We start from the raw sequence: 23,999 nt of genomic DNA, 5'->3' as shown, positions 1-23,999 counted from the left end.
CAAATTAGAATGAGTGTGTGTGACAAATGATTCAGAGGCTACTTTATCACCAATTGTAATGTGAGGAAGCAAGGACGGCACAAAGCAATCTCGACAACTGGTCCTCCAACAAACAGACACAGTTTTGTGAAAAGAGAAGTACAACCTATTGAACTGATAGGACTGATGCCTTCGTTACATAACTTTTCTCTCAGGCATATGGCTCATTAAACAAACTACGTCTCTCTCTCTCTCTCTCTCTCTCTCTGTGTGTGTGTGTGTGTGTGTGGTATTGTTTTTATTTGTCACTATGCTATGTATTTTTGACTCTGGAAGTTGTGTCGTTGATATCTGCATTGAAATTGCAGAAGGGTTATTGTGAATGGTGGCGACCAAGTGCAGTGGTACCTCGGGTTAAGAACTTAATTCGTTCTGGAGGTCCATTCTTAACCTGAAACTGTTCTTAACTTGAGGTGACACTTTAGCTAATGGGGCCTCCTACTGCCGCCACACGATTTATGTTCTCATCCTGAAGCAAGGTTCTTAACCTGAGGTACTATTTCTGGGTTAATGGAGTCTGTAACCTGAAGCGTCTGTAACCTGAAGCATCTGTAACCTGAGGTACCACTGTACTCTGGTTTAATCTTCTCACAATCATTACCATAATCTATTTTCTATATACTTTACTTTTTCATATTTATTTAAAAGGTTGAATATTTCCCTAGCAACTGAAGGACCTGGTGCTCCTTATATTAAAAGAAGCTGTATGTCCCTCTGCAAATAATTGCAACCTTTCTCCCTTACTATACTTGTTAAATTTAAGATCCTCTCTGGGTGTTGAAAGAGAAAACAATGCTTGGAAGCAAGTGTGCATGTTTTTCCATACTTCCTGTTTGTCTTCTTGAGTTAGCTTAATCACAAAAATCCCCAAAAGTTTTACAGAACTAAAAGCTATCAAACTAAGCATCACCTGATCACTCATCTGCATTTTACGAAATATATAGCAGCGAGTGTGGAGAACAATACAAGCTTTACATAATGCTTTTCTTTAACCTCAGGTGTTATATACCATATGTTAATACTTAAAGTATTATGTGGGAAAAGGGAGTGCATTATGGGGCCCTTTCAGATTCCCCCCCCCCTTTTGCAGCTACACCTACCATTTGGCATAGGATACAGGCAGCAGAGGAAAACTCGAGGGGGGGTTGCCTCAGTTGCAGCAGCTGCAAAACAGATGGGAAGCTGACGTGAAATCTGCCAGAAATCATCTCTAGGTTTTCCACCCATTTTCCACCAAAGAGAAAACAAATCTAGGTGATATTATGAATACAGATCCCAAGCTCAAGATGGGATGGAATCTCTTAATCTTGGCTGTTAGAAAAGTGGAAAATAAATTCCTGCAAAAAATAAAACAAAATACTGCTTTGGGAATCAAAGCAATCAAACTTCACAAAGACAACATACCTAAAGAGTATCCAGAGCAAGTTGATTTTAATAGAAAACAACAGGGAAAGAGTTGCACATAACATAACACAAGGCCATGAAACAAAGGTCAGGAACCAGTCAAATGTATGCAGGAGTTTAAAAATCATACATCTGCTAAATGCACATTTTCCCCATAGCTTGTAATTGCATAGCATTCTTTGCTGTTCATTCAGTACAAAAATTTATTTATCCAAGTGAAATTCTGCCATTATTATTATTGCTGTCAGGTATGTGAACCATATTGTACTAATGGGGCTTGTGAGTCTCTCTGGGTTTAGCCAGAGGTAGCTTAGGTTGCTCATATAGCAGAGATGGGGAAGGCACCTGTGGCCCTCTGGATGTTGCTGAACTCAGATCCCACCCCCCAACTCCACCCCCCAGGATACCTGGCCATGCAGAAATCGCATAATGGGCGTAATGATATTGCTAAACACCACATTAGCATTAAGATATTATTTTATTATGTCACAAAGCCAGCTTTAGCATTGTCCTAACTCAGGAATGGAGCTGGAAAGCCAAACACATCTCTTCTTTGCAACTCTTCCCGGAAATTAGAGTGCTTTTCACAGGAGCCAAAGATGTTTGTGAAACGTGACGTGGAAAAGATGGCATTTTGGGAAGTTAATTGAAGAAATAGAGATGGTGAGGTCACCATGCAAGTGTTTGTCTTTAGACATGTAAGTATAAGGGATGCAAAGGTGGAAGCTGCTTAGAAGTTTCACGTTGTGAGGGTGGGGAAGCAAAGAGTCTTGGATACCGTATATCATGTTTTGAAATCCACTCTTTTTAGAGCGTTCTCTCGAAGAATCTCAAGCCGACATCTTGCACATCCCTGTAAGTACTGTAGGTCTATGAAGTTCTGCGTAACGCAATAGAAGTAGTTAAGTAGGACTGCAACTTGAGAGAAAGCCAGATAATTGTGGAAACACAGTCACTAAAAGTTTTATAATTCTGTTACATAAGCCTTGTTACCAGGACTTTGTGGTTAATGTCTAACATTTCTATGTACCTTTCCAATTTTAGAATTTATTTTGTTTGTATTAGCCTTATATATACCCTTCTTCTCTAGCCGTATTGAATTTTACAACGTGTTAAAGTAGGCAGAAAATTTTAAATTAAAGTAAATATAGTTAAAAAAATTTAACAGCCCCAAACATTCACAAGAATAACTCATTTCAATAAGGTCATAGATTAGTCAGTGTTTAATACACTGGGCATAGAAAATAATGTTTTCGGTATGGTCAGCAGCCATTAGAGATAACCAGTTTTATTCAAGAATTTACTGGCTGGTCTTTGGCAAATTATAATCTCACCCTAATCAGTGCGGCCAATAGTGGTATATCTCAGAGGATAATGCAGTAGCTTCCACATTTAAAGTGAATGATAATTTGTTCTACAGTGATAATCTTTCTTCACCACAGGACTTTGTGAGAGCAACTAGCAGCAAGAAAATATGTGATAATATATTTTACATGTGCTAGATATTGTGGAAGAATTTCCTCTTCTTGTTTTATCGAGACTAGATAGTGATAGATAAATTTAAAAGATGTAGCTGTAACTGTGTGTCGATGTGATGATTATTTGTTTTTTCATGAAACAGAGACCAGTTTGGATTCTACCATTAGTCAGTGTTTAGCAATAATTTATGCAAGATATTTTATTCTACTCCAGACATTTCATTGTGTCCCAACATAGCCCCATAAAGCAAATGAGAGACTAGGAAGCCAACAAACGATGAAGCTGGGCAAAACAGCCTCACCACAGTTCAGCCGGGAGGCCTTTGCCAAGAGCAGATGCCGTATGACACACGTACATTCAGTGATATGCAATAAAACTGCAACCCAGACTTTACCCATATGCCAGTCTGCCAAGGAAAGCTACTGCTGCTGATAGAAGCACTGCTGCCAAAAAGGTTTTACGGCATAGTTTCTATCCAGTAATGGCAAGAATGTCTGAATAGCGAATCTTCCCCTGTTGCTTAGGTCTCGTGCAAGATCTTTCTGGCTAACAAAATGTGACCAGCTATGCAACTCAGTTTAATAGTCTTGCTTGCAATATGCAAAGCGTTTTTCAGTGTCAACCAAACCACTCAAACTGTAGTAACTGTCCAACCAGCAGTTTATTTATCATTGAGAAAATGCTTCAGACTTGCAAAGCTATCACTAGCCACGTAGCCTTTCCAAACAAGCAGTTCGCGCAAGATGCTGAAAAGTGTGCAATGCTGTGCAGGGGGGTAGGTGGCAGAGCTGGCCAGGGTGGATTTGATTTAAATCAAATCGATTTAAATCACGAGTCAGACTTGATTTAAATCATTTTACAGTAAGACTCATTCTTGCTGTGTAATCTTGATATTTACAACCAGAGGAAGGTTTCATTTTTGGAATAATAAATTTTCAGAGTTGTTTTTACAGTTATCTCAAAAATTACTGATTTGGTTATACTATTAGAAATACATAGACAGATAATTATGAAATAATTTTGAGGTTTAGTAAGTTAACTGTTTATATTTTCTGTTGTACTTTATTGGTAGAACAATCATTTCCTTAATAACTTCCAACAGAGCGTAATTAAAAATAAAAAGAGGGAAAAAGGAAAAAAAGAAATCGCACAACAAATAATGGAGAATGAACAGAAATTAAGTCAAAACCCAAAAAATAAGAAAATAAAAGAAAATATCAAGGTACTACAAGCCCAATACGCAATGCTGATAAATAGAGAGATAGAATGGAAGGTTAAAAGATTGAGACAGAGGAATTTTGAATATGCCAACAAACCAGGGAAGCTTTTAGCGTGGCAATTGAAAAAAAGGAAAGAACAGAGTATAATAAATAAGATAGTGGTGGAAGGAGTAGAGATAAACAAGCCAAAAGAAATAAGGAGAGCCTTTACGGACTTCTATGGAGGACTCTTTAAAAATACAGGAAAAAATATGACGAGAAAAATAGAGAGATATCTAAAATCCAAAAATATTAACAAAATTACTACAGCTGCAAAAGAAGAGTTAAACGCCCCAATCGAGACAGAAGAAATTAAAGCAATAATAACAGACCTTAAAAATGGGAAAGCCCCAGGCCCAGATGGGTTAACCAGTAGATACTATAAAGAGTTGGAATCGGTATTGGTGAATCCACTACAAGAAGTGATGAACAACATTCTTAAGGAAAGAGAAATACCAGAGACGTGGAAGGAGGCATTGATTACACTAATCCCCAAACAAGATTCAGACCTAGAACAAATTAAAAATTATAGACCGATCTCCCTGTTAAACATAGATTATAAGATTTTTACAGGAGTCCTGGCAAGGAGACTAAAAACTGTATTGGTAGAAAGTATTCATAAAGACCAAGCCGGCTTTCTGCCAAGAAGGCAAATGAAAGATAACATAAGGAATGTTATCAATATTATAGAATACTTAACAGAAAGATGCGACAAAGAAGGTTTATTGTTATTTGTGGACGCTGAAAAAGCGTTCGACAATGTAAACTGGGAATTCCTGCTGAAACAACTGGAATATATGGAAGTAGGTACTGAATTTTACAATGGGATAAAAGCAATTTATACCGAACAAAGAGCAAGATTAATAATAAATAATGTGGAGTCGACCGAAATAATAGTAACCAAAGGAACAAGACAAGGATGCCCGCTGTCCCCATTATTATTTATAATGATACTAGAGGTTCTACTTAATTCCATTAGAGATAATAAAGAAATCAAAGGAATCAGGGTCGGTCAACACGAATATAAGACTAAGGCTTTCGCAGACGACCTGGTTGTAACAATGGAAGATCCACTCGACTCAATAAAAGAGGTATTGGCAGAATTTGATCAATATGGGGAAGTAACGGGCTTTAAATTAAATAAAAGGAAAACAAAAATAATAACTAAAAATATGTCGGCAGATAAAATCGAGGAACTACAAAGAGAAACAGAAATAGAAGTAACCAAAAAAGTGAAATATCTGGGCATATGGGTAACGTCTAAGAACATAGATTTATTTAAAAACAACTATGAAACAACGTGGAAAAGAGTCAAAAAAGATATAGAAACGTGGGGCAGACTTAAACTGTCATTCTGGGGTAGAATAGCCACAATTAAAATGTCGGTACTTCCAAGAATACTATTTTATTTTCAAAACATCCCGGTGATCAAAGGCACAAAAATATTCAAAACCTGGCACAGGGAGATTTCCAAATTTATCTGGCAGGGAAGGAAGCCGAGAATAAAATTTAAACTATTAACGGATATTAAAGAAAGAGGAGCCTTCGCCCTGCCAGACTTGAAATTATATTTTGAGGCATCATGCCTGTGCTGGGTCAAAACATGGATAAAACTAGAAGAGGCGGAAGTGCTAGACTTAGAAGGCCACGATAATCGATTCGGGTGGCACGCATACTTGTGGCATGAGAGGAAGAAAGTGCACAAAGAATTTGGAAATCACATCTTCAGGGGCCCTCTAATGGAAGTGTGGGAAAGGTACAGAGATGTTTTGGAACCTAAAACGCCACAATGGCTGTCACCACTAGAAGCTATGGCGGTTAAAAAGAGCGATAGGAGAGCCAAATGGGTAACTTACGAACAACTATTAATGAAGGAGGAAGGAAAGTGGAAAATGAGGCCGTACGACCAGGTTAAGTCCCAAGTGTATGACTGGCTGCATTACCATCAGATAAACGGAATGTTTAGGAAAGATGTTAAAGATAAAGGTTATGCTGACAAGAGTTCTAGATTTCAAAACGAGATTTTGGAAAATAATACAAAAACTCTGTCCAAAATGTATAAACAATTATTGGATTGGAACCTAGTTGACGAGGAAGTTAAGGCAGTAATGATACATTGGGCTAGAGATCTGGGTCGCAATATCTATTTCGAAGAGTGGGAAAAACTCTGGAACCAACACCTTAAATTCACGGCCTGTGTGTTATTAAAAGAGAACCTAATGAAAATGTTCTATCGCTGGTATCTGACCCCTGCAAAACTAGCAAGAATGTACGGATCTAGCAATAAATGTTGGAAGTGCAGGGAAAAGGAGGGAACTTTCTACCATATGTGGTGGGAATGCCAAAAGGTTAAAGGGTTTTGGGAGAGTATATATAATGAAATGAAGAAAATGTTAAAATATACCTTTGTTAAAAGACCGGAGGCGTTCCTGCTGGGTCTGGTGGGAAGGGAGATCAAGAAGAAAGATCATAAGCTATTCCAATATGCAACAACAGCAGCAAGGGTCTTAATAGCCAAAAATTGGAAATTAGAGGGTATACCGTCATTGGAGGATTGGAGATCGAAATTATTAGAATATGCGGAGATGGACAGGTTGACAGGAAAAATCAGATACATAAAGGATCAGAGGTTTGTCAAAGACTGGGAAAGTTTCACAAAATATCTGGAAAATCTAATTGATGATCAGATAACTCTGGTGGGTTTCAAAGATGCTCTGTAAGAGGTAAAGGGTAATGTCCAAAAGGAAATGTACAAATGGAAATGACTTATGGCATTACAAACAAAGAAACGCAGAAATAATGTTTATTAGTAGTATGGACGATTCGTGGTAAGACTGAAGGAAGTCATCTTCTTATAGAATATGTAGAGAATTGTTATGTTTGTTTGTATTTTGATTTTGTAAACCAATAAAAATTATGCAGAAAAAAAAAATCATTTCCTTAATAACAATTTAAGCAATTTATTTAACTAAAACAATAACATTGTAGCACATGTATCCATGTTTGTTAACTGATGTGTTTAAACATATATTTTTTAATAAACTCAGACTGAGTTTTAGCACACATGAAAAACTTAAAACAAATCCTTATTTCCCGATGAATATCCTTTGGACTATCACGTAACTTAAATAGAAAACTATCTTTAGAAAGATTTTTCTGCCAAAAGCATTTTATTTTAAAAATCCAATTTAAATTTTAAAAAATCTGATGTAAATAAAACAATCCATTTTTGTTTTTAAAAACCCATTGATCTTTATACACGCTGGAGCGGGCAGACTGAACACAGTCCAGGCAAGTGTAACTGAGAGGACCATCCTTTGGGCAGGGCAGGGCAAGTACAGCCTGGGCAAGCAGATAAAATGGCAGACTGCACGAACTAAAGAGTCAGAGCAGAATCTAGGAATGTGACATACTGTGAGAGCACGGGTGGGGAACATGAGTCCCTCCAGCTGCTATTGGACTCCAGTTCCCATAAACCCCAGCCAACATAGATTGGAGGTCCAGCAATACCAGGAGAGCCACAGATTTTCCCACTCTTGCGCTAGAGCATAAGGAGCAGAACTGCTGACCCATCCAGTCCAGCATCCTGGTTACCCAGCTATTTCTAGCGCATGAGCCTTTTACCATTGATGCTCACCTGCAACTGTGTTTCAGAGATGTGCTACCTCTGAACTTGCGAGGTCCCATAAACTCCTACAATGATTAGTATCCATTGGGGACTGTATCCTCCATTCGTTTTTTCTAATCCCCTTTCAAAATGATCAAGCCTTGTGGCCATCATTGCATCTCATGGGAGCCAATGCCAGAAATCAATTGCATGTCATGTGGTGGTATGAATAAGTGTGTATTTTTGTCTGTCCTGACAATTAAGTTTCACTGGATGACATCAAGATTTAGTCGTCCCCCCCACAACAAACCCCAAATATTATAGTCTTTCCTTGTAGGGAAGGGGCTCCAGCTCCAGATAATTTTGGTTCCCTTTTCAGCATGCTTTCCAGCTCTACAATATCCTTTTTGAGATAGAGACAATCTGAACCAGTAAGTTCAGGTCAGACAGAAGACTATAGCCCATCACATTCCCTAGCTGACCGTACCAGGAGGTTGAATTTACCAGTAGGTCTTTCATCTGGTATAACAGTCACAAGGCTTGGAAATGCATCACTCATACGTAGATCCATTTATGGCAGGGATGGCCAATGTGCTGCCCTCCATCAGACACGGGGTTACAGTTCCTATTGCCCTTACCACTAGCCATCTTGGCTGGGGCTGATGGGACAATTTCTGGAGAGCACCATGTTGCCTATACCAACACACACACACAAATAAAAATAAAATAAAGTAAAACCTGGGGGCACCTATTCTTAAGTAAATAAGTGTGCCATTTCAAATAGTAAGATTCTGGATGGCAATGGTGTTTGTCAAGCTTTGCCTGAGATTTGGAAAAAATACGACAGGACAATTAATCAAATGCCTGCTTCCCTGATTCAAACAAAACAAAACAAAACAAAACAAAACACCCATAAATAATTCTCAAACCAGAAATGCAACCTAGGATAAAGTGCAGATTGCAATAGCTGTTCCTGAGAGATGTCCTCAAATAATGGCTGGTGCAGGCTTACCTGTTTCCTAACTTCAACAGGCTTTGTTGCATCCTGCAACAAAGAATTGCCTAATGGAGCACAAGGGACTGCCTTTACAAAGACACTAGAACACAAGGAACTTTTAGGAATGAAGAGGAAGATGGGGCTGTGATTGTTCCTGTCATTCTTCCCTCAGGCCAACAGAGTTGTCTGTCATCTCCTAAGCACATCTTTGTGCTGGCTTGTAGAGGCAGGCAGGGTGGAGCTGTCCTTGGTTCCCATAGGATCTCATAGTAGTTGTTGCAGCTACAAGACAGATAAGGATCATGATGCCCAAAGCAAACCTGCACACTCAGGGCTTGTAGGCAGCCATTCGAGGAGGCTGATCTGCACTGTTGGAACTGCCTTGCCTTGGTGCACTGCCAAAGCCTATTGGCATTTCCTGGAAGTATATGGCAAGCTTTCTATTTGTAAGTGCCATTAGGGAGGAAGGCGAGGTGCAGAGTTCCTTTGAATTTCATTCTTTGGCCTTCATAATAAGCATTTTACATGCCGTATTGGTAGAGTTTGTTATATTTGTCTTTTTTATATCCTGTTTGCCTTTCAACATTTCTTTTAATTTTAAGATGTATATCAGCAGACAGGCCTATGAATTTTCTTTCATAGAAGTTTCCAGTGACTTTGGCAGTGGGGACAATGATTACTGGAAGTTCTCAATGAAAACTAAACCCTTTTCACTCTACCCTCCATAGGAGCTAGTTATAATCCAAACCATTCTTGTCTGCTTATAAGATCTGCTGTAGTTATGGTGTTCTTTGGCCAACAAGGCCATCTCAGGCATGCCAGTGACTCATCCTTCAGCGAAAGTCATAAAGAGACTGCTTATGAGCTTGTCTGCTTGGAAGTTGATGCAGGTTTCTATTTAAATCAGCAGCTGAAGTGTGAATTTATCTGTGACATTTTTAAGATGGTTGATGAAGCCAAAAGTTGACTAGTGATTCTCATGGCTGAACGCTAGCTAATTTTGGATTTACAGCATGCAGCATGCCAAGATTAGAAACAAATGGATATAAAATTTGGGCGGGCAGGGTAATCTGATACATGGGTCATAGTTTGCTTTAGGGCCACTTTGCACATGATTCTTATGTGTAGGAAAATACATGTGGAAAAATAAATGTGTATGTATTTTTCACATGTCATAGGGGACATGGTTTTTCCTACAAGGCAGTGATGTCCGTGTAGGAAAATCCCAATTCATTCAAGCAGCGGCAGTCAGCTAATAATAGTCAAATAGCAATGAGCTAGCTTTCAAATGTTAATATGGGAAAGGCCTTCAGGGAGGGGCCGTTCTTATGACATTGCTTCATTGAGAAAGTTATTTTATAGTAGAAGGTATTTTGCCTGGTGCAAAAAGAGAATATAAAATGGGCAGACAACTCATTGATCCAAAGTGATCACAATCCCAATGTATTTTAGGTTATAGAGCCCTTCTTTGGAGGAATGCTTAGGAAAACCTATTTAGAACAAGCTTATATTTAAATGTTGCAAGTTTAAGCTTCTTTCAAACATATCCCAAATGACCTTTACATAAAACAGCAGGATGCTAATCATTGCATCCAGTCGTATTGCATATGGCAAAGAACGCGAACAACAAAAAAACCTCTTCCCCATTTTAAACAGGGTGTGTTTGAATGGTGGTTGCATGATGGTTATTTGTGATATATTTGTAAAGACATCCGTGTAGGTGATTCAAGGTATTTGCCTCTAGCAGCCAGAGCTGTACCTGCAGTACATAAGAAGGACATGGGGAGTCAACCATGCACCACTTGTGATTTCAGTAGGCTGTAGCATTGCAAGCACCCATGAATTTGACAGAATCCCACCTGCATGACATTTCCTGCCTATACCAATACTTTCTGAATCCCATCTGTACAATACCATCTTGAATGATATTTTCACCTTGAATGTTTGCTTCCTAATAAAGCATAAACGTATCATGGCTCCTGATTTGATCTTTCATTTATTTCAGATTCTCAAGAGGGAAATTACAAATCAGAAGTCAACAGTAAGCCAAGGAAGGAAAGAACTGCTTTCACCAAAGAGCAAATCAGAGAGTTAGAAGCAGAGTTTGCTCACCACAACTACCTCACCAGGCTGCGGAGATATGAGATAGCAGTAAACCTGGATCTTACTGAAAGACAGGTATGAATGGAAAATAAATTAATGGAGTTCTAAGTGCAGGCAATTACCTCAGACCAGATCTATCTCATTTAGAAGTAGACATGATAATGTGTGGAACAGAATAAAATCCTAACATGACATTTATGTTATGCATATATATACTGGATAACATCAATGTTATCTTTGAAACAGATACTTATAAAATCAGTTAGCACATTGTAACAGCCATGGAAAATTAATGAGCTCAGTTCCGTGTCTGCCAGAATAGAACAAATGCATTTTCAGATTGTCCTTTTAACATTCATCCTGTCTTCTGTGGGTTGTTGGTTTTTTTAAAAGTTTTATAAGCATTTACAACACGAATGCATTTATCTTCTTCTCCAGTCCCGTTTTTAAAATAAATCCCTATCCCTCCATACGCACACTCTATTAATTCTAGCAATTCAAACAAAACTGGTGATAATGTTGACCTGTGACACAGGGTAGGGTGCTGTCAGATATGTTCAGGACATGCAGTTCTATACATGTCTGAAACCTGCTTCTGAAATGTGAATGACTGCTGGGCAGGATTATGCAACTGCTAGGAAAATCTTTACTCTCTCCTTTAAGTGGCCCTGATTCTATACTGGCTGCTGCCAGTCCAGTACGTCTACCACAGAAATGGCCACATTCATCAAAGTACACAGGAAGTTATTATTGAGAAAGTAAAATAAAAGGCAAATTTACTCAAGGCTTGTCCCAGAAAGGATGAAGGAAGTGAGAGAGATGGCGAGGGGGTGGGGAAGAGAGGAGATGCTAACCAGCCAAGAGTGGCTACATGGTTATGCTTCAGTGTTCAGAACAAAAGGAATCTGAAGTGGCAGAAGCTGGAAAGCTGGAGAGGTGGGGAAGGAGGGAAGAAATTGTGGGGGATGGGTGGTGCATAAGTGAAATAGTACCCCTGTTTGTCCTTATGCTCTATCCAAAGCGTGTCAAAGGGAGGGAGAAGGGAAGATGTAAGAGAATGCTTGACTTTAGGTTGAGTGTGGTTTTTGACACGAATGGGAAGGTTAGAAAAAAGTGCAGTGCTGCGAGTAACTACCGTATTTTTTGCACCATAACACTCACTTTTTTCCTCCTAAAAAGTAAAGGGAAATGTCTGCGCATGTTATGGAGGAAATGCCTACAGGTGGCATGCCTACGGATTTTCCTCCTCTAAAAACTATGTGCGTGTTATGGTCGGGTGCGTGTTATAGAGCGAAAAATACGGTAATTCATAGATGGCAAGGTGGTGCCTTTATTGAGTCAAAACATGGAGGTGATTTGGCTGCAACATGTCCAAATGTTTTCAGGCCAGCATCTAGAGGACAGGTCCACTTTCTATTGTGTGCTGACAGGCTCTGCAAATGCACACTGTTCTGGTGTGTCAGTTCACATTCAGCTAACAGCTAACATTCTTGACAAATGAAGGTGAGAGGAAATATTAGAGTGGACACCGAAATGGGATGATCTGGTGCTGTAATAGGGAGAACAGTTTCAGAAAACAGGGAAGTTCTCCAAATATATTTTAAAAACAGGTGTCAACTGCTACTGGTGGATAATGCTCACCTGCCCCATTCCTGTTTCTGCCCTTAATCCTGTTTAATGTTCACCTCTCTCTCTCTCTCTCTCTTAACCCCCCCCCCACTTTTCCTGATAATATATAAGGTAAAGGTAAATGACCCCTGGATGGTTAAGTCCAGTCAAAGGCAACTATGGGGTGTGGCACTCATCTTTCTTTTCAGGCCTAGGGAGTCAGTGTTTGTCCACAGACACTTTCTGGGTCATGTGGCCAGCATGACTAAATCGATTCTGGCGCATGGAGGACCATGACGAGTGTCAGAGCCCACAGAAATGCCATTTACCTTCCTGCCTCAGTGGTACCTGTTTATCTACTTGCACTGGTGTGCTTTTGAACTGCTAGGTTGGCAGAAGCTGGGACAGAGCAAAGGGAGCTCACCCCATTGTGTGGAACTGAACTGCCAGCTTTTTGATCGGCAAGCCCAAGAGGCTCGGTGGTTTAGACCACAGTGCCACCTACGTCCCACACCAAACAACACTGATGCAGCTTGAGGAAATTAAGTGGCATGTGCACGAAGCCTTTGCTTTCGTAATGGCACTTAATACAGCACATTCTTGGTGTTTTTCATGTCTCTTCTTTAAAAGAGCAGAGCATGATGAGATGATTTCTGTTTCCCAGAGGCAATTCTTCAAAGGTTTCAATTCAATATGCTGCAGAGGACTAATTGATCATATTTTTGCTGCATAGCTTGAGATATGACAGAACCAAAGGAGCTCTCAAAAGAGGGGTGGGGGAAAGCCTCCAGAACTGCCAAGACAAAGATGCTTCTTAAATTGTCTTTGCTATATAGCTGTGGCAGCCTCCAGGGAAATCTGGAATGCAAAGAGCTGGGCTACTTCTGCTTCTTCATTTGCTTTTTAGAGGTGGATAGCAGTTGTACTAAATTAGTTGTTGCAAATTTGTCTTTCCTTTTCTTTTTCTATAAACTCCCTTCAAAACCACTTACTTACGTGGTAGTCCAGGTAAGGGCTGTTGCTCGGTAGGTAGAGCACATGCTCTGCACATAGATCCCAGCAGGATCACTCCTTGCCATCTCCAGGGCCTGAAACCCCAGAGTGCTGCTACAAGTCAATGTAGATTAACACTCTTCAAACTTCCCTAGATGTTGTTGGACTACAATTACCATTATCCACAGCCTTTGGCTAAATTGGCCAGGGATGATGGGACTTGTAGTCTAACCATATATGGGAGCACACAGTTCACAGAATCAGAGAGTTGGGAGGGATTACAAGGATCATCTCTTGCAACCTCTGCAATGCAGGAATCCTACCCACAGCCAATCCCTGGGGGGGGGGGGGGTTGAACCACCAACCTTCTGGTTAGCAGCCAGACACACTGACCCATTGCGCCACAGAGAAGAAACCCATATAAGCCTCACAGAGCTAGGTGGACCGATTCTGTGTCAATATAATAAGGCAGTTTCCAATGCTCCTACTTCAGTACTTCAGCACATCAGCTACTAAGAGCTAAAGAGAAGAGATGGGTCTTCACAGTATGAAAAAGGTGGCAAATGTCCCAAACTCACAAAGCCTTTTATGAAAGAAGTTTAATTAAAAAATTAGCAAGGTTCTAGGCCTTCATGGCAGCTAATATAATTTACTTATTTGTTTTAATATATACACACATACACACAGCATTTTATGGTAATAAAACCTCTAAATATTGAGGTGATCAATACAAAAGTGAAAAAGGAGGAAACAGGTTTAAAAGGAAATTGAAATTAACAGTAGACTAAAAAGAGATTAAAGCACATCAACATCCACATGTCTGGATAAACAAATGTTTTAAGCAGGTGCTGAAAAGGATACAGTGAAAGCACCTGCCTGGTGTCAATAGACATATAGAGTGTTCAAATGAGTAGGTGTCAGCAATCTTTATATAATACCAATAAGTAACATATTGAACTAGACGGTGCAACAAATTGGTAGCCAGTGCAGAACTCTTAGCAGACTGACATGGTCTCACTCCTGATAGCAACTGTGCTTCAGCATTCTGCATTAACTGCAATTCTGGTGCAAGAGAAGCTCCACCTAAGAGTGTTTTGCAGAAATCCAATATATACTAATTTAATTTGCCTACAGAAAATCCTACCTACTCAGATTATATTGTTGTGGTAGTTTATTTATGTATTAACTGTGATTATCACTTGGCTTTAAAGGAAAGGGATTTTTAGGGCCCAATTAGGAGTGATGCAGGACATCTGAAAATACAGATTCTTGCTTTTGGGGTTTATTTAAAGACCAAAACTTCCTAGAGGGCAATTCAGATAATAGCCATAGTGCTGGACGAGGGGGAAATGAAGACAGAGAAAGGTGACAAAAAGAGACATACATTTCTGCATGACTACTTTTTAACATAGTCTGCCAAAGAATAAAAAGTTATTAGATTTCCATGAGACACGTCATGTACTTATCTATCAGAAAATGTCCTATAATAAGCACTAAAACTTTTAATACTTTTAAAACTCTTTATGTAAAAAAGAAAGATAAAAAAATAGCATTATCACTATCCAAGAATGAATAGGAACCCTTCCCATTATGCTATTTTCCCAGTCGCAACTTGGGCTAATGCTAGCTGGGTGAGGGAGAAGCATTCTAACCAAAAGCTGCATGGGGGAAAAACACAATCTACCCCCATGCAGAGGTCGGAATCCAAATCATTGCCCCCCCTCTTGCCCCCTGAAGCTTTCTGTTTGTTTTTTTAAGCTGTAGATCCTTTTCATAGATCTTCTATGTCACATCTGCTTTGCCCTTGACAGAATATTAAGAATCAATGTTTCATTGGAGTTAATAAGAAAAAAAGAAAATGGACTTTACACTTCCCTGTTTGATAAATAGATTCTTCAGCTTGTGGGTGGGCGATCCACTTTCTACTGACAACAATGTCCCAGTTTTCAAGTTACATAGTTCTCACTTTTTTCTTTCAATAGGCAGGTTTTACCTGTTCTGATAAATTGCGTGACCATCCATTGGTAAATGAGCGGAGACTCCACCTGCTTCTTCAATACAGGAGGTTTTTTATAATGTGTTGCTGGGAGGGTCAGGAAACCACCACATTTGAAGGAAAGATCACAAGAATTATGGGGTATGGGTTTTTATGTTTTATTTGGTTTCTGAAACGGTGTCCGTTTCCTGCAGCTCTGGCCTTGGAATGTGAGATCTGGTCCCAGTGGAAATGTCTGCTAGCGCTGCCTGTAAGAGAGGCTGTCAAATACAGTTTAAGCTACATATTCACATACACAAACACATTATTTCTCTGGATTTAAAAGAAAGTCGTTATTCCAAGGAAAAGAAAACTATCGTGTGTGTGTGTGTGTGTGTGTGTGTGTGTGTGTAAATATACATATATGTCAGACTTGATTTTAAAGCGGTGAGGCAAATTCTCCACCGACTGACATGCCGTGCAACTTTATTTATTTTTAGGGGAGCCACCTGCATTGAAGTGAGCTTAGGTTTTGACTCCTGAGTAGAAAAAAGCTTTGATTCAAACTGTTACCTTTTTACTGTTGTCCTGTATACATTGAAACAATGCCTCTTGTTTTTAGCGCCCATATCATATTCTTCCCCCACCCTCTGAGTTCGGTAGCCCTCTCTCTCCTCCAAATAAAACAGATAAAGCTAAGAGACTTTTCCTCCGGTGCCTGCTCCCAAAGAGATGTTCAATGTACGGTCATATATTCCTCAACCTATTTAAGCAACTGCTAAATCATCAGTCTGGGAGACCTAAATACTAACCAAGTTGTTGACTAAGGGGAAGGAAGCTGTGCTTTCACACCACGCTAGTGAGCAGATGTGCCTAGCAGATCAGTCCATAACTGGTGATTTAGAAATAGTTCATCGTGCTGCAATAGCTCCTCTCTAGATCAGCCACCTTTTCCACTGTGCATGGTAGAGTATATGTGTGCTTGAAAGAAACAATAAGAACCTGCTCATTAAAATAAAATAAAACGGTTGAAAGAGGAGACTTCATTTCATCAGATGTTTAGGTTTATCCAGGTCCAACTCATGCTTTTCTGTCAAATGCACAAACCTCTTATGTAGAAATATGATGATTTTAAAGTCACTTTCTCGTCCTTCTATGGCAATGCATTTAGTCCAGTACACTATTATTAATTAAATTTATGTATTGCCCTTCACCAAAGGATCACAAGGCGGTTTATAATATAAAAATACAAAAGTACATAACATAATACCAAACAAAAGCAATACCCCCACAGTTCGAAAGGCCATATATTGTTTAATTAGCCAAAGACCTGGGAGAAGAGGAATGTTTTTCCTGGTTCAATCAGGCGCCAGTTCAATCAGATCCATAGGTCATACATCTCTCTTCACAAAACAGTGTCTGTCAGTTGGAAGTCCAGTTGTCAAGATTGCTGTGTGCCTTGCTTGTTTCGTACCATTACAAAGTGGTGCTCTGAATCATTTGCTGCACAGACTGATTCTAAGTTAGAATCAGTCACCACCACTAAACCCAGGTTAGAATAGTCTGTTGGAACATGCCAGATGGTGACTTATATGACCTGCCTGGGGTTTGATGCTTTGGAGGTATGAAGCAGCCAAGCCTGCTAAAACAGCATTAATATGTTAAGAATATGTACTTAGTTCCATTAAAAACAACGGGATTGATTTCCAAGAAAATGTGTTAGGCTTGGAACACTTTCAGTCAACATTTCATCTGTATGCCGCCTTTCCATAGTTCAAACCTTGCTCAAGGCAGCTTACAATATTAAAAAAAAATTACATAATGACAAACATAACTAGAGTGGTCATAAACAATAAATGAAGCGTCAGAAAGCTGAACAGTTTCCACGTAAATCTCAATAGTATCTAAAATAAAGATAAAATAATTAATATCAATAAGAGCAACAACCCACCCCAAATCGCTAAACAATACCACAGCACCATTATAGGAAGCTGAACTGGAAGTAAAGTATCTAGACAGTTGAATGGTCTTAATTAAGCAGTATCTCAAGCAAGTGCTAGCATTAGGGTGTGGTCCTACTGCAGGTTTGTTTGTTTGGCACAGCCATTATCCATGTTAATCCTGCAGTTCCATTTGGAATAACAACAAATTACATGAAGTTTGCAGATGTAAGATGTGCAGCTTCAGGGCACAGCACTTTGGTCTGGAAATGTTTGGGAAGTGTCAATCAGTTTAATTTCATGACTTAAACTAAGTCATACTTGTAATAGACCCATTGAGATTAATGGACTTAATTACAGTAAGTCCATTGGTTGCAGTGGGCCTGTTCTATGACTAATACTGGATACCACCCATAACCTTTTGCATGTTTAAATTGTAGGGTTTATTATTATTATTATTATTATTATTATTTAAAAATGTAAAATTGCCTTAAGCAAAAACGTTCTTAGAAATACCATTTTATTTAAATAAATATTTGGGAGTTAGATTTGTATTAGGAAAGATCCCAATTTCAAATTAATAAGCAGCTATTTGCCCCAAACACTTTACAAAAATCGAATACAAAACTTTATATAAAATTAAAGTCTGTTTAATTTTTCAGAAAGTGTTAGTATTTCTTTCTCATATTCCGACTTTTACTTCTACCATTAGTATTACTACTACTACTACTACTACCTTCTCCTCAATATATATTTTGACTTTCAAGCAAGCTGCTTAACTGTTTCAGATATGCTGGAACTTTTAGCAATAGGATAAAGTGTGGGCTTCTAAGAATTTAAGAGAATTGATTTTCAGAATTCACACATCCTTCCTATTGCTAAAATGTAACAGGATCATGTATCAGTTCCATTATTGACTTGTCACGAAATCCAAAGGAAGTTCAGATTTCATCTCTCTGAATTTGATCTGTGGAGGAAATAGCACATGAAACGTCCTTTACAGGTTGTTATATTTAGCACATGTGATATATGCAGTTCAATACTATTTCTGTTTCAGAGTATAATGGTGTAAGTTGTTCTTTATTATAAAGTAAAAGACAAGAACTTGACAGTCTAATGGTGGTAAATGAAATACATAGGAAACTGGGATTTTAAACGAATGATTTAAGCCATCTGTAACAAAGACTGCATTTTAAAAGCTGTTAAACTGGAATTTTAAAAGTGATACATTAAAACCCAAAGGAAAAGATGGATTTTCCATCATTTATAAAGTTTGATTCTCTTCATCTGATCATTATGCATTTAAAAATAATAATACAGAATGCATTTATCTACTTGCGCTTTGACGTGCTTTCGAACTGCTAGGTTGGCAGGAGCTGGGACCGAGCAATGGGAGCTCACCCCATCATGGGGATTCGAACCGCCAACCTTCTGATCAGCAAGTCCTAGGCTCTGTGGTTTAACTCATAGTGCCACCCGCTGGAATTATGCAAATTGCCTGATCCGGTTGGGGTTGTAGGTGTCTGGGGGCACTTCTGAATCCATCACTGCCACTGGAGGGCTTTAGGAGTGTCCTTTACCAGCTCCAGATAGTATTGCTGCAGTGATTCATGTGTTAGTTGCCTCAAGACTGCAATGTTCTCTACGTGGAGCTATCCTTAAGGTTGGTGTGGATGTTGCAACTTGTGGAAAATGCAGTGGTTCATCTGCTAACTTGAGTAGTTTACAGCAAATGTATGAAACCACTGTTCAAAGTACAGTACTGGTTACCAATTTGCTACCAAGACCAAGTTACCAAACATATAAACAACCTGGGACCTGGTTGCCCAGTTCTTAAGATCTCAGAATGAGATGCGCTGGAACCCGTGACTGTCAATCAAGTGACAACCAAGAAGGCCTTTTCTATTGCAGACTAGCTTGCAGAATTATCTCCCTAACCAGAAATAAGGCAAAGCAGCAATTATGCTGAGTTTTTGGTGCCTCCAAAAATATATATATTTTCACTCATCCCTCTGCTGGGTATAGCTATCAATTCACAGTCCAGTTGCTATTGCTTTTACTTTATTTGTTTGCTTTTATTGCACTGGCATATGTTGTAATCTGTTCTAGTTTGTTTGTTTTTTAAAAAAGGAAGAACAGTATAAAATGTTAACTAAAACTACGAGAGCCAACTTTTCATGAACCTCGGTGGAGGGGATATCCTTAAAGTTTTCTGGCATACTGCTGGGCAGCTTCCTAAATATAAGAGAACCTCCCCTTTTGTACTCCTTCATATCTCTTTGTGGGGTACATTTTGGCTTTGGATAATTTAAATGATGATTTTGCTTTAGACCTCTTTTCTATTGACCCCCAAGAACCCACTAGAGTTGTTTATTGCCTATTCTTCTTTCCTTTCCTTCCACCTGTGGTATGGTGCAGGGTGTCAATAAAGAAACAGAGTGTTTTACTGTTGCCTGGATGTATTCACCAAAGGGATTTTTTATTTTATTATTTTGCCATCCAGTAGTTATTGCCTTCAACCTATTGATGCTAGTGAAAGTCACCCTAAAAGGGGGGGGGGAGACTAATTGACATATCTTATTCACAGCTTAAAGCTAATGGAAATAAAATTGAAGAGAAGGGCTTGGGGAGAAAGGGCTTGTCTCATCTTACACAGACCACTTCTTAATTTTGCCAGAAGGCATCTAAATTTAGAGGAAGGCTCAGATGGTTTAACTTATGCTTTCTTCCAAGCCTTACATGTATGTGCTAGCCAATGTAGATTCCCTTAGATTGACTTAGACTCCCTGAGGCTTACTCACTTCCTCAGACTCACAGGCACTTGCCAATTTACACCTCTTTTTACATATGACCTTTGCAATTTGGGCCTATTATGTTTCAAGCAGTTTTATCTATTTTTCCATTCTCGTTGCCATTCCTCTGCAATCTAAAATAAAAATACAATTACTCAAACACACTCGTACGCTTATAGGCAGAAACAAAGATTGCTAATAAGTATGACCTGCAAAGTCCCCACCCCCAGTAGAATAATGCCATACAGTTTCTTTCCTATGAATTTGTCTAGACTTCTATCCTATTTCCATATTCTCAGTGTACCTTTGTTGCATTTTATCCCCCACCTTGCAAGAGTACATTTAACTTTCCTATCTTTAGCCACCCTTTGGTTGCCAGACACTACAAATCAGATCAGATATAGCAGTGCCACAAATTGCAGCCAAGAGTGAAAGGCATTTAACATATTAAGATAATCTTTTCTTATTTTTCCCCTAGGTTCATTGCATTATTCTTAGTTTCCTTGTGCTAGTTCTATTTTCACATGCTAGACTATATTATTTTTCTTCCTTGAACTTGAATTTTATGTGTGACCCCCACCCCCACCCCACTGAACTGAGCACATTTGCCTTCATCGGCCTTCATAAACTATTCCTTTCCAACTACTGCTGAACATATTTAAGGCTGCAATTCACAAACCAGCTAAGCCGATGGGCTTGAGTTAAATAGGCATTAGCTCAAGTGCCCTGTCTATGTATACTTGCTCTGGTTTCACTACACAAAATATGGTTGATTGCCTACTAAATTTTACTAAAATGGTATTTTAATTTGTGCTACTTTCCCCATAGATTAGATATTTTCCCCAAACTCCATAGAATAAAATATGCAAGATCTAATTTTAGACAAAGATGAATGTGGTTTTTTTGAGATGCAATGCATCCCTGGTCCAGCTTCTCCTTCGCTTTCAGTTATAGTTCAGTGTTGCACTGACCAAATAATTTTAAAAGGGATGGGGAATCTGTAGCCCTCTGGGTGTTATTGGACTACAGTTCCCATCTGCCTCAGCCATTATGACTAATGGTCAGGGATGATGGGAGTTAAGAGTCCACCACAGGTTCCCCATCCCAGCTGTATATTATTCTATCACCCCCATCCATAGATAAATTTAATCTCTCTCTCTCTCTTTATATATATTCTGTGCATGCATGTTTAGGCATAAATAATATTTATGAGAAAAAGCTGTTGATATTTTACAGAAAATAAGAACTCATCGGATTTATAGCAGAATGATAGTCCCAAGCATAGTATAGCTTAATACAGTGTTTGGCATTAGCAATACATTGCTATTTTACTAGAGGAAATTCATTGCGAAAAGTGTCATATATAATTTTCCACAAAGGACTGCATGAAGAGTACAAACATTATGAGCCCTTTGACATTGTTTTTGTGAAAGCTTTTGACAGATGGCGTAACAATATTTCCTAACATCAGAGCAACTAGCAATAAATACTTTCCTCCTTATATTAGGTTTATTTTACTAGCCTGCTTCTATGGCTCTGATGTGCTGTCTAGAAGAAAGGATGTGCAGCTCAAGCTTGAGAAGCCTCTAATTCAAAACCGCCTTCTCCTAATTCCAGACACTTACATTGAGTTTAAATAGCAACATGAAAACAACACAAGCCATCAGTTTGAATTTAGCATAAAATTACATAGCAAAAAAAAAAAAAAAGGTTTATAAACAATATCTGCAGCAGAATTTAACTTGATTTCCTTTTTTATTATTTGTGAAATAGTACAACTATAACTATATGAAAAATATGCCATGACTCCGTTTACTGGTGTCGTATAACATTTCATGCTGTGGCTAATCCTTGGTGTTTCTTCTTAAAACCCTGAAACAAAAAATATGAACCATAGCCAAGGAGACAGGAACCTCCCCAAAACTTTCCGCACTAGACTTTTCCATGCAGCAGTCCTTGTAGAAATTAAACACTTTTTGATATTCCAGGACTGCAGTAAGCAAAATGTGTATTAAATAAGATGAAGAATGGTCTATTTCAGCTGTGCAAATGAATGTCTGTGCACCAGTTATATCAACAGTAAGCAAACATATACTGAATGCAGCTGTGGCACAAAGGAACTTCAGCCGCCCTCTTAGAAATTATAAGCATGCCATTATCAGTCCTGTGACTATTTTATTGATCTCCCACATTGCCGTTTTCTTTTGTTTTTGATTCAAAGGTAAAAGTTTGGTTCCAGAACAGGCGGATGAAATGGAAGCGGGTAAAAGGAGGGCAGCAGGGAGCCGCTGCCCGAGAGAAGGAACTGGTGAACGTCAAAAAGGGCACGCTCCTTCCCTCGGAGCTTTCTGGCATTGGCGCAGCCAGCCTCCAGCACACAGGGGACTCACTAGCAAACGACGACAGCCACGACAGCGACCACAGCTCTGAGCATGCGCACTTATGATAAGACACGAAGGAGTTGCAGCTCTGTTCTCAGGAAAGACACGCTAACGCAGGAAGCCTTACACGGACGTAATTGACGGATGCAAGCGACTCTCTCGCAATTAACCGAACCTTGAACTTATGGTGTCTGCTACTCTTGAATTATTATTATTTTTTACATGAATTCAGTAAGTGCCACACCTTAAAGTTGCCTTGTGAACAGAAGCAGAAAGACAAGCTTGCTTTTGAACATTCCAAATTGGACTGTCATTCTAATGACAATGGGCAGGTATTTTTTGCTTTAGCTTGCACTGAAAAAAAATGCCATTGCTCTCAACAAAATAAATATTCTAATAAACAAATAACAGAGTGCCAACAGAAACATGGTCTAGTGGGTAAGAAATGTATTTTAACTCTGTATATATCTACTTTACCGCATTTTTACTTTTCACTCATTTTTAGCAACGCATTCATATTAGCTGACGGCAATAGTCACTCATGAGAATTAAATGGCTTCTTTTTGTCTCTGTTTTGTTTTGTGTCCCAGAGATAGCTACATGCAGACCATTGTGTTCAGAAAAGAGTCTGCTATGGAATGTCCTTATACCACAGACAAAACAAATCTTATGTTGCATTTACTATCAACTGCTGCTAATAGGAAATTATTAAACCTTGCTCTTCAAATTTTCTTATCTTATACCAGCAAAAGTGTTTTGTTTTTTTTTTTAAAAAAAATAGGATCATGCCTGTCCGGAAAAAGAACCATTGATTCATATTTTTTATAGAATTCATTACCCCAAATGTTTTACATGCATTGATATCTTGGCTCATTTCAGCTGCTGGCCACAGTTCATCTACTCCTGAGCAGCACCTGATACAGTCAGTAGAACTGTGGATAGTAGCTTGTGCTATAAATTGGAATTTTTTTTTATTTACAGTAATGTAATAATATTCAGGTATTATAAAGACAGAGTTAACTGCCTCCATTAATGGTCACAATTTATTAGATAGCTCTGTGTAGAAAATGCAAAGGTCAAGGCATTCCCTCCCCCTTCCAGGCTTTTGTGTACATACAGTGGAATAATACAATCAAATTTTACACAAAACAGTGATTGTACTTGTAAAGGAAATGTTTAATAAATGATCCTTCTGGAAATAATTCTTGCTCTCCTTTGGAGTTTTCATAGGTAACTCAAAAGGTCAGAACTGTAAAATGCTCTAAAAATGTACCCTATGTTTGCTTTAGATAGTGCAAACCAGGTTTTCCATATTGGATGAGGCTTCTACCTTGATACATTGGGGAAATCCTTTCCTGTAGCAGGAAAAAGCAACCCTTAGCTACAGAAGTCTCCAGCCAAGAACAACAAGAAACATGCTAA

At 38.8% G+C, this 23,999-nt stretch overlaps 1 protein-coding gene across 1 annotated transcript in view; it reads left to right on the top strand.

Moving 5' to 3' along the window:
* Positions 1 to 23,779, top strand: part of MEOX2 (mesenchyme homeobox 2) — a 67,076-nt gene extending 43,297 nt beyond the window's left edge. Inside the window, exons 2-3 of the mRNA XM_083705419.1 lie at positions 10,791 to 10,963; positions 22,418 to 23,779. Of these exons, the coding sequence (XP_083561545.1) occupies positions 10,791 to 10,963; positions 22,418 to 22,642 (398 nt within the window). The 3' untranslated portion in view covers positions 22,643 to 23,779. The remainder of the gene's footprint in view (positions 1 to 10,790; positions 10,964 to 22,417) is intronic.
* The last annotated feature ends 220 nt before the right edge of the window (positions 23,780 to 23,999 follow it).

This window comes from Podarcis gaigeae (genome assembly GCF_964106915.1).
Source record: "Podarcis gaigeae genome assembly, chromosome: 12".
NCBI lineage: Eukaryota > Metazoa > Chordata > Lepidosauria > Squamata > Lacertidae > Podarcis > Podarcis gaigeae.
The sequence above is the reverse complement of the archived record's forward strand: the minus strand, read 5'-3'. Positions and strand labels throughout refer to the sequence as shown.